Genomic DNA, 11810 nt, shown 5'->3' on the forward strand with positions numbered 1-11810 from the left:
CGGGCGGCTGCGGCGGTGGCGCCGACTGCTGCTTGCTGGCCCCCTGGCGCCCGCGGAAGGACGAGACGCAGACTGAGCTCAGCATTGGACGGGGGGCGGGGCGAGAGGGGCGGTGCTGTAGAAGGGGCGGGGCCTCAGAGGAGAGGGAGCTCTGATTGGGTGGGAGGAGGTGACAGATGGAGAGGGCGAGGTCTCAGGGACGAGAAACAGCCGTGATTGGTAAAGAGGAATAGATGAGGATGTGGTGGGTGTGGCCCCGAGGGAAGGTGGGGCTGCGCTGAGGGAGGAGAAAGGGGCGGGAATAGAACGCTGGCTGGGTGAACGGGGCGGGGCCGCAAATGAGACACAGCTATTGGGTCATCCCGAGAAGGGGGCACGGAGAGGTGTAAAACAGGGCGGGAGGGCTGCCTAACGTCGCCTGGCTTGGCAACAATGATAGAACTGAAGTGATGAATCTAGATGAGGGAGAGCGGCCTCATAGCACGGTGAATCAGAGACAGATAAGAAAGAGAAAAGACAAGGCCAAGCCTGAGTAGTTGTGGCAGGTGAAAGGAGGGGTAAGACCACCAATAGGAAGAATCGTCCTGATTGGATGGAGTTAGGGGCAGCACCCAGTGAGGTGGAGCCAATGGAGCCGAAGTGGTTGGATCCCTCTCGGGGCTTCGACTTGGGGGGGCGGTGTTGAATAAGGGGGCGGGGTCGAAGAAGGTGCAAAGAGTTCCGATTGATTGAGACAAGTGAGAATTGAACTGAAAACAAGGAGTGAAAACAAATCCAACTGAAAGGATCCGAGCGAGAGGAACGAAGAGTGAGACCCTATGAGAAGGGGTGAAGATAAACGAGGCTTGGAAACTTGCGGGTGCCTTTTTAGCACTGTAAAAGGGGCAAGCTAAATGTGGGCTGGGGACAAGGCTGCAAGTTTGGCGTGGTCAGATAGGGCAGAATGAATGAACATCAGGGTGGCTGGGGCAGGCCTGAAGATGTGAATGGCTTCTATAAATAGCACAAAACGTTTTAGTGGTCTGTGGGAAGGATTAAGAGAAGAATGAGACATTAAAAGGCTTCAAAGCAGCCAGACTTGATAAAGGTTAAGAGAGAATGGAGTCGAGGAAATAAGCGCTGTGGTTTTGAAGAGAAGGGGAGGATGTATGAGGAAGAGATGATGGGCAGAGATTATAGACCAGAGTGGAGCGGGTTCTGGAGTCTTGGAGATTAGACAGCCTAGAGAGAACCCTGACTAAGGGTCAGTGGGGACCTTGGAGGACAAAATGAGATGGTCTTGGGACTGGTGGAGAAAGGGTTCCAAGCCTAAAAGGATAGATAAGCGCTAAGGGGGAAGGAATCCTAAGGGAGAAACAAGAGGGTCCAGTCCTGCAAAGAGAGTTACCAAACCCCAGAAAGCTCTGTCTAGGTGAAGCTGTGTCAAAGAGCGAAGTTTGGGATGGAGAGGCTGGAGGGGCGGGGCCAGAGCAAGGCGGCCCCGCCCCGGAGCTGTCCGGCCCCGCCCCCTCGGCGGGCCAAGCCGGAGGACTGCAGGGCGCAGGCGCAGGGGGCTTGGGGCGGGGCCAGCGGCTGCGGCAGCGGCTGCGGCGAGAGGAGGCGGTGCCTGTGGGAGCGAAGGGGGCGGGTCAGGGGCTGCGGGCGTCCACGCGCTGCACCATCCCTGGCCCGCCGCCTCCCTCTGCAGGTGCGGCGGCCGGTTCGTATCTCCTCCCCACCCCCAACCCCCACTCCCGTGTCTATCGTAGTCTCTTTTTCTCCTCTCTCTGTGCGTGGGTCCTGTTCTGTTTCCCTTCTCTCTCTGGGTCCCTGGTCTCTGTCCCCTTGTTCTCTGACTATCCCCTTTTGGAGTCTTTGCCTCTCTTCTTTTTGGACCTCAGCCACCACCACCCCACCACCTCCGTCCTTCTCTGTTTGAGGTCTCTCTCCCTGAATCTGACCCCTTCACCTCTTCTCTGCCCTCCTGTCTTACTCCCTTCTGTCTTACGTCTGCCATTTACATTTCTGAGTCTTTGTAGGCTTCCTGGGGCTTATGTCCCTTTCTTCTGGGTCTGATAACCCCTCCCCCCAAGTTGCCCCCTACTCCATCTCTGTCCTCCCATACCCCTTCCCACTAGCGCTCCTGCCCTTTCTCTTTGCTGGTCTCTGTCTTCCTCTCTCTGGGTCTCTGTGCCTTCTTCTGGTTCTCCTCATCTCTTCCCCATTTCCCACCTCTATTCCCCTGTTCCTCTATTTCAGGGTCTCTACCCCTACCCCCGCAGCTCCCATCTCTGTTCCCCCCCCCGGGTTCCTGCCCCTCCCTCTCTCTGGGTTTATGTCCCCCACTTTCTTTAGGTCCCTGTCCCCTTTTTTCTCTGAGTCTGCCCCCCCCCCGCCCAGTCTGTTCTTTCTCTGAGTGTCCCATTCTTTCCTTGGGTCCCTGTCACCCTCTTTCTCTAAGTCTGTCCCCTTGTCCACACTTCTCTCTCACACACACTCACCCCCTCCCCGTTCTTTCTCTGGGTCCCTGTCCCCCTCTTTCTCTGTCCCCTTGTGTGTTTTCTCTCTCTCTCTCCCTCTCTCTCTCCTGTGCTTTCTGAGTCTCTATCCCATTCTCTCCCTGGGTCCCTGTCCCCCTCTTTCTCTGCATTTGTCCCCCTCTCTTCAAGCCTATTCTCTGAGTCTCTGTCCCCTTTCTCCCTCTGGGTCTCTACTCCCCCTCCAGTCTCTAGTTTCTAGATCTCTGTCTTTCCCCGGTTGCCCTCTTCCACTGTGTCCCTCTGCAGCTCTGACACTTCAGTCTCCCCATCACCCCGTAAACCCCATCCTGGCCAGGACTGGGGCTGCGTCACTGCAGAGTTGCTGAAGTGGGGCCCGTCCTGTGGATCAGGACGGTGGGTTCCCACACTCTCTCTGCCCTCCCTCCCAGACCCCAGGCTCCCCTACTCTCCCCCCATCCCAGCATGCAGGACCCTCGGGCAGCCCCCAGGTCTCTGCTGGGACCCAGGAAGGCAAAGAAAAGACATTGGAGCTTCCTACCCCTCTTTGCTCCAATTCTGGTGTACCCGAGGGTGTGAGTGTGGGGGTGAGGGACTGGGGCCCCGGCTTGAATGAGGTTCCTGGGCAGGGTGGGGGTGGAAGTAGGGGCGGGAGCAGGGGCTAGAGAACAGGTATGAGGGGCTAAGGTATAACCTAAACCCGCCATCCTTCCCCTCCTTCTGTCCTTCACTTTTCTCTTGGCTTTTGACAGCAGCCAGCCACCGGGTCAAGTTACCGAATCAGCATCACGTTATGGAATCAGCGTTTTCATTGAGGTCAGAAAGTGTGGGAGAAGGGGCGATTTGGGGCGGGCTGGAAGGAGGGAGTAAAGGGAGGATTGGGACCAAGGGTAGGAAGGGTTGAGCGTGGTACGAGGAGGGTCTCACCCGACCTCAAGGTACATGTATGCTGCCATGTGCTTGGGGCCCTCCCCGGACCCCATGTGAGGGGGCGTTTGGGAACTCGGACCCTCCATCGTTTAAAGAGGTGGGAACCTCTGGTCGCTGGGCAGGGTTTCCATTCAGGGACACCCAGCCCCTACCAGTCCAGGGGAACGACGTTTTAAGCGACAGGCATCAAGAAGGGAGAAGGCCAACATTTCTGCGCCTTTCTCCAGAACCTTCTCCCACCCATTCCCAATCAATCTATTCTCAAGCCTTCATGGCACAAAATTCCCTAGAGCTCCAAACTCCCACCTCCGCGTCCAGAGGGACGACCCTCCGTGCAGGTTGCCAGCTCTCCCTCCAGCATTCCCCAAGACCCTGTTATTGGGGAGGTGTCGTCCCTTCCCTCATTTCTAAGATTCTTTCCTTGTCCCTCTGCGTCCATTAGTTGCAAATCTGGTAAAGGGGACCTCCCAGACACTAAAAACTGAAAATATGGGGACTCCCTGCCTATGATCTTTGGTTTCCTAAGATCTTCCAAGTACCCTGACTCCCTAAAAAAAGCTAGGAATTGGAGAGAATCTCTCCGCTGTAATCTTTGAGGTCCATGTATCCCAAGTCCATTCCCTAAGCCTTTGCCCCCTCTTCTGTACTCACCCCAAGTCGTGGCGGGGCGGGGATGGGGGATCCGGGGCTGGCGATGGGGGAGGGGTGACCCAACCCCGGCAGCTCTGGGCAGTGAGCGGCTGCGGAGGGGGGCAGTGACATCACCGCCGGAGGAGGGGCAGCACCACTCCCCCCCAAACTCGGGGGCTTCAAAGCCCCGCCTTGATGGCGGACGGGGAGTCCCTGAGTCCCAAGGCGAGAGAGGAGAACCAAGGAGATCAAGTGCCGGGAAATGGTATCCTTTCCCCTTAGAATGAAAGTTGGGAAACCCTTAGCCGGTTTCAGAACCCCCCCCCCAATGCCACCTGTCGCTGCCGTCGCGACCTGTCGCCTCCTACGAATGTTGTGGCTGCTGCGTCCGCCCCCGGAAAGACATAAATACAGCATGGAATACAACTTCCATGATGCCGCGCGTCTCCAAATGCCTTTGACGAGAAGTATAGTGGGCGCGGGGCTCCATGGGATTTGTAGTGTATGACAGAACCCCGTCCTAGTGGGGGGGGGAAGAATAAAAGGATATCTTTCCTCCCCTTTTTCCATTTATTCAACTTTAGAGATGTTGGCAACAATATTTTCCCTCCAGAAAGCATATTCGTTTTAACAAGGGGAGATAAAAGGTGAGATGAAAAATAAGTATTTTTACTGGCGGTGGAGAGCGCGCGCCTTAAACTAGCTGAATACGCATGCGCACAGCTAGCAGGGCTTCATCAGAAGAACTGCGCCTGCGCGGACACGCCCCCTCATTGTCCCGCCTCCCGAGGGCGGGCGCGGGCCAGTCCCACTCGGGGGCTGCCCAGCTTGTCCCCGCGGTCGAAGACAGCCACGTGGCTCCCCAGGAAGACGTCGCCAAGGATCCAGAGAGGCCCCGCTGGCGGAGGAATGTCGAGGGCCAGGAAGCCAGACAGGCAGAGTTTGACCCCAAACCGAGAAATCTGCACAGGGCGGTGGAGGACACAAGATGAGGCCACTATAGTGTCATGCCCACCAGGTCCCACCTCCTCTGAGCTTCACCCCAGCATCTACTCTGAGAACAACAGGAATCGGGGGCCTTCATCCTGTCCTAGTACCATCTCAGCCCCGGCCCCACCTCAAGCCCAATACTATAACACCCCTCTGATGTGGGACCCCCCCACACACACCTGAATGACATAGTCTTGTGCTGTTAGGTTAAACCAGGCCCCTCCAAGGAGGAGGGAGACTTGGGGTAGCGTTGGGAGTTTCGAACAATCAATGATGTACTAGAAAAAAAGAACAGATGAAGATTAGAGGGAGAGGAAGGTTTTCTGCGCTGCTCAAGCACCTTCTGTGGCTCTCCAGTGTCCTGAGATAAGTCCACATCAGACACCTGGATATTCAGGGTGTGGGTGGTCGGGTTCTGCTGGTGTCACCAGCCAAGCGGCTCTTCTCAGCCCTGTAATTTTTGCTACTTCTTCCAGACTCCATTTGATCAAACCTGCCTTTCTGCCTGTTATCCGAGAAGGCCTGAGGGTGCAGTGGGTTAAGCATTCCGACTGCTAACCATATGGCCAGCTTTTGGAACTCACTGGCCTCCAGCTGTGAGAGTCTGACCCTATAAAGATTCATGGTCCTAGAAACCTCGTGGGGCGGTTCCACTCTGCCCTATAGGATCAAGATGGTACAGCCAGTGTCCTGTCTTGTCCTGTGTTCAAAATACATGAGATGACATGACGTCTCCCCATCCCTGCTTCTCAGAAGCATGCTGGTTGCACATCTTTCAAGGAAATTCTGTTTGTTCCTAAATATGGCTCCTGAGTTTCCTCTGTCCCTCCCGAGGAAGTTCCCAGGCCCTCTACGTCTCTCAGTTTCATTCCTTTTTTTAATAAAGCGGCTTTGTCCCCCCTTCTGAATATCACATGTCAAAGAACTGCCAAAAGAGTAAAACAGCTTATGTACATCTTAGAGAAGGTGCGGCCAGAGTGCTCCTTGGAGGCAAGGATGGCGACGCTTCATCTCACAAGCTTTGGGCATGTTGCTAGGAAAGGCTGTTCGCTGGAGAAGGACATCATGCCTGCGAAGGTGGGAGGACGGCAAAGGAGAGGAAGCCCCTCCACCAGTTGTATTGACATGGTGACTGCAACACTGGGTTTGAGTGGGTCAGAGATTGTGAGGATGGCACAGGATAGGACAGTGTTCAGATCTGTTGTTAGAGGGTTGCTAGGAGTCATACACAACCTGACAGCACCTAACAGCAACAACCCCCTCCATCTGCCCAGCCAACTAGTTCCTTCTCTCACTATCCATCAGGCAGACATACTGGAGGTGTCACTTTTGGGCCCTAGGATACTTCTTGGCCCCCTGTTTCCACCTAGAGCCAAAGCATACTGCCTGATGCCCCCCACACACACACACACACTTAATAATAGTAAATGTTTACTGGATCCCAGCGGTTTCCATCAAACCTCCACCAGCCTCCCTAGCCATGCCCACGGGAGACCGGGACCTCACCTGTCCAGTTAGCATGGGCACACCTCCAAGGGCTATGTTTAGGGCCCGGATCTCTTCAGTGGGTCCTGTGATGAGGGATGTGCCCGTGTCCAGGATGGCAGCACAGCCCCGGGCACAGAGAGTCAGGCCTGTGTCCACCTTCACACTAAGAGAGGAGGGGCCATGAGTGGAGCCTGCACCTTCACGCTGAGGGGGCGTGGCCAGAGGGCGGAGCCCGCACCCTCACGCTGAGGGGGCGTGGCCAGAGGGCGGAGCCCGCACCTTCACACTGAGGGGGCGTGGGCAGGGGGCAGAGCCCACACCTTCACACTGAGAGCGCATGGGTGGGCAGAGAAGCTACATCTTCATACTGAGGGGGTACAGACACAGGGCAGAGACCACACCTTCTCACTGAAGGGTCCCAGGCACAGGGCAGAGCCCACAGCTTGACACTGAGGGCCATGGGCAGGCAGAGGCTCTGTCCCCTTAGAACCAATAGACCCAACTCCTCCCCCCTCAGACTCCAGAGTCCTGGAACTCACCTGCCCATGTGGACCTGCCAGTAGGCGGGGATGGTGACCGGCACGAAGATGAGGGGTGGGAAGTAGTGAGCCGGGTCTGAGCCCCCGAGGACCAGCTCTCCTCCCTCAGTCCCTTCGGGGTCCCTGCACAGGTAGAGCTCTATCAGTGTCATCCGTGTTCCCCGTCAGCCCCGGGGGATACCAGGGTGGTGACTTTCTGCTAATGTTGTTGGCTTCTGGGACCTAAGAGGAGTTACTGGATGCAGGCAGACCCTAGCTGTTGGGGTTGGAAGCAAGGTGGGCAAAAGATGTAGGTGGAAGACTTTAGGGTGTTGGGGGCTTTCTTGAAGTGGGGAGAGTGAAGAGTTTTACGGGTAAATTTTCCTGGACTATCTTGAAAACCAGATGGGCTATGATACTTCTGAGCTGGGTCTGGGAGGTATAACTTGTGTCAGGGAGAGGCATTCTCAGTTAAGTGCCTGGACATCCAGGGAAAGGTAGGACTTCCTGCATTACCTGTGAGTGAAGGGGAGACGGGGTAGAAACCTGCAAGGTTAGGATGAACTTTTCAAAAATAGTTTTCCTTGTGATTTGGGTGAAGGTAACAAAGCAAGTCAGTGTTCCACTCAACAATTGATGTGTTTTGCTTCAGAACACTGCAATGCTCACACTGTAACATCACTCATCCTGCTTCCTCCCTGTGCGTCTCATCTTCATTCCTTCTTTCCCATCCCTTCTTATTTTCTGAACCTTGTCCTTGGGCAAAAGCTGCCCTTTTGGTCTCAAGTGGTTCTTTATTCTAAAGAGTGTGTATTTCCCTGATATTATTGTTCACCTTATAGACCTGTGTATTGTTTAGCTGAAAACTGAGTTTTGGATTGAGTTCAGTTCTAAGCCTGAAGGATACCTAAGAGCCTTAAACTCGAGGGTTCTACGAGTCTCTGTTTAGCCAGGAGCCCAGTATGTCGGGTAGACTTCTAAAATGAAGAGCAAAATTTTAGGAGGTAGGCGAGGTTTCCAGAAGGAGCTGGGGGGAGGGGGGGATCAAGGTATTCGAGAGACTGTAAGACTACTTTTATTTTTTCCTATGGTGGCAAGTGGGACTTTGTTACACAAAATTAAATTTCCTAAGAGGTGGACAGGATTGGATGAATTAAAATTAGCAACTCCTGATGTCCAATTTTCTCAACTTGATTTTTATAATGGTGGACAGAAGGTCCCTATATTGTTGGATAGGAACTTCCTGGGTTTGCATTTGAAAGCTGAAGCATTTTAGGCTGGTAGTGAATTTCTTGATGTTTGTCTTACCCATTTCTTATTTAAGACTTCTGAAGGGTGAAGTCAGTCATTTCTTATGAACCTACCCCTCACTTAACATATCAACATGGTTAGGTCTCAAAGACCAGGTCGTTATGTGAAAGTTTTCATCGTGAAAAAATGAATAATGACCACATCCTATCACAGAATGGAGCAAGGACGACACCATTACTGACAAATTGTATTATCACACAGCTGTCAGATTCCATCATTATATAACTGTGAAACCACTGAGAATCACAGCATGACAAAATTGACACATAACCCTAACCATCACAGCCAGCTTTCATCTCACTTCCACCTTGGCATTTGTTGCCAAATATACGTTATTAACGCCAGACAAGTGGGTAGGAGCCTTTGTTACTACCACTGTAAATGTGAAGCAATGGAAAATAAGATAGTTGGTAAATGAGAGGTAGGTGTGTGACGCTGGTGACTTCCTCAATAGAGGATGGGATTTCCTATATTGGGTGGATGATTTCCTGAATGGAGAGAAGCTAGTACTTCCTGTATTGGATTCATGACTTCCTGGATGGAACCTGACACTTCCTGTTCTCAGTGCCTTCCTGCCTGGGGAGGGATACCTCTGATAATAGTGACTTGCTAGTTTGGAGAGGAGAACTTCTTCTACAGGGTCAGTACTTTCCTGAATGGCGGATGGGACTTTGAATGCTGGGTCATTGACTTCCTAAATGACAGGTGACATGTTATGGGGTAAACAACTTTCAAAGGAGGAAATAGCTTTCTTTATGGTAGTAGGATCCCCTTCCCTAATACCTGTTAAGGTAGAAGGAGAAGACAGGCTTGTCCACTAGCCCCTGGTCCACTAGTATATCCAGGGGGGGTCGAACTCCGTCCACGGCCAGAATGGGAAAACCGAGGCCCAGTATACCATCGAAGTGGGCAAACGTGAAGACGAGGCTGGGCTCCCACAAGGCTTCCCCGAAAACCACGGATGCACCCTTGATTCCTCCAATCTACGGTAGATTCATATGAGACCAATTATTTCCCGAGTATTACCTGCACAGCCCAAGATCCCACAAAACAAGGCATGAATCCTGTGTATGGGAGTATCTGGAGGAAAGAGCTCGTTGCCTGGAAACTTTGCAACCCTAATTAATCGGGAAGCTTTGTCCCTGCACAGGAAACACAAGTCCTTTCACTCTGGAAGCCACGCCCCTTCACCAGGAAGCCCCACCTTTCCATTTAGGAGCTCCTGCCATTCACAGGAAGCCACACCCCCACTGTAACCCTCCAGGAAGCCCCACCATTCCCCTTGACTAGCTCCTCCTCTTCACCAGGAGACCTTGCCTTTAGCTTGAGAAGACCCAAGGCTTCACACAAAGCCACATCCTTTCGCTTGAGAAACTCCACCCCTTCACCATGAAGCCCACCTTTCCACATGGAGACCAAGGCCATTCGTGGGAAGCCACGCCCCCAGCGAAAGCCCCGCCCCGTCAACAGGAAGTCCAGCCTCTCATTTTCAGAAGTCCCGCTCCTTCACCAGGAAGTGCCGCCATGACACTTAGGAGACCCCGCCCACTCACAGGAAGCAGAGGCCCTTTCACTTGAAACCCTTCACTGGCGATGCCCACTTCTCCATTTGAGAATTCTCACTTCTTCACCTAGGAAGCTCTGCCTTTCTCCTTTTTCTTATACCTTTTTAAAAATTCATATCTGCCTTTCTTCCTGAGATGCTGTACCTTCCCGCTTCCCTAAGCCTTCATTTAAGCCACGCCCCTTCAGTGGCAAACCACGCCTCCCGGCGAAGCCCCGCCCCTTCCAGGAGCCCAGCCTCCTCTGTAGTAAACCTCGTACCTTCCTTTAAAACCATGCAAGAAAAAAAAAACAAACCAAAAAACCATGCAACGATGAATGAATGGAAATCCAAAATCTCTGCAAATGTTCATTAAAATTAAAAAAAAGCCCACATGCCCCTCACCAGCAAAGCCCCACCTCTCAAAGAACCACGCCCCTTTCATAAGCCCTACCTTCCTACTTGGTAAGGATGCCTTAGAAAGCCACGCCCCTTCTCCACCATGCCCTGCCTCTCTGAGAGCCCCGCCCACCTCCGCTAAGCTCCACCTCCTCCAATCCTTTTGGAGACCACAGCTGACAAGACGCTGGGGTTCTCCTAGAATGAAGCCTTCTCTGGAGCCAGGGTCACTTACCGTCAGCTTGTCCTCACTCAGGATGCCACTCAGCCGTCCAGTTCCATACTGAATAGCAAACCTGGTCCCATTGGGCTGGAAGGTGCTGGAGGCACTGGAATCGAAGCGGTGGTGGAACCCTAAGTGAGGTGAGGGCTGTGTCATTGGGGGAAGGGAGGCCCCCCCAATGTCCCCCGAGGGTGTGCCAGAGCTGATGACTTCAAAACCCATGGGAAACTGGGGCTCACCCCCACTTCCACCCCCACCCTGCTGTGGCCCCCTCCATGACAGCTCACAGCATGGCAAACTTAAGAGGTGACATTTCCTGGATGGGACCCAGAGGTTGGAGGAGCCAGTGTCAAAGACGACAGAGAAGTTCTGTGGGGGCGTCCCCAGTCCAATTTCCCCAAAATACTGGACCTGATGGTAAAAGAGGAGGATGAGTGTGTTGAAGAGCTGGGCGTGGGGTCATAAGTGTGGGCTGGCTGAGGGCTAAGTGAGACTCACATTCAAGTAGTTAGAAAGAGGTACAAAAGTGGACCTATTCCCAGGAGACGAGGCCCCCACACTCAGGCGTTCTGCTAGCTTCCCCCATCCGCTCAGAGAACCGAGGGTCCTGGCTCTGGGGTGGACTCGGCGGAGAGGGACCCTGTAGGGGACAAGGCCCGAGAAAGGTCAATGGTTTGAATCCACCAGCCCCTTCAAGGAGGGAAGAGGGCCAGACTTCTCGCCTTAACGATTTACAGCCTCGAAACCCTGATGCAGGGTGGATTGGAGTTTTAGTCTGAAGGAATCCATGGTTCGAATCCACCAGCTGTTCCATGGAAGAGAGATGGACAGTCTCCTCCCGTGTAATTGAATGACCTCTGAAAACCCACTGAGGAGTCAGCTGTGAGTCGTTGGTAGCATAGAACGTTATGCATCAGGAGGCTGCGAACCATATAGTTGGAGGTTCGAATCCATCAGTCACAATATGGAGAAACGATGAGGCAGCTTTCTTCTGCAAAGATTCTCATCCTTAGGAAGTCTGTGGTCTGTTCTGCCTGTCCTGCAGAGTCTCTGTCACCAACTCTGACTTGGGGGCTGTGGTTTACGGCTTCGGAGACTCTCTGAGCAAGCTTTCTCAGATGGGATATTACAAGCCTCATTTTATTCATTTTTTTCTTTTGCTTCCTATAATTTTATTAGAATAAGCAAAAACCAGTGTACCAAGCAGCATTAAATAAACTCAGCTTGTTAAATCCAGGTACATAGCATTTTTAATGCCCACCTGGATCTACAGATAAATCTTACATGGTTTCCCCAAATTG

At 53.2% G+C, this 11810-nt stretch overlaps 1 protein-coding gene across 1 annotated transcript in view; it reads right to left on the reverse strand.

The window, feature by feature from the left end:
* Window positions 1-4774: 4774 nt before the first annotated feature.
* The window catches only part of NAPSA (napsin A aspartic peptidase), a 15466-nt gene continuing 8430 nt past the window's right edge, over window positions 4775-11810 (reverse strand). The window contains 8 exon segments of the mRNA XM_006897343.1: window positions 4775-4999; window positions 5207-5305; window positions 6534-6678; window positions 7055-7177; window positions 9128-9327; window positions 10522-10640; window positions 10797-10920; window positions 11008-11149. Of these exon segments, the coding sequence (XP_006897405.1) occupies window positions 4775-4999; window positions 5207-5305; window positions 6534-6678; window positions 7055-7177; window positions 9128-9327; window positions 10522-10640; window positions 10797-10920; window positions 11008-11149 (1177 nt within the window).

The sequence above is a fragment of the Elephantulus edwardii genome, unplaced genomic scaffold, assembly GCF_000299155.1.
Source record: "Elephantulus edwardii isolate Elephantulus edwardi_28Jun2011 unplaced genomic scaffold, EleEdw1.0 scaffold00208, whole genome shotgun sequence".
Taxonomy (NCBI): Eukaryota; Metazoa; Chordata; class Mammalia; order Macroscelidea; family Macroscelididae; genus Elephantulus; species Elephantulus edwardii.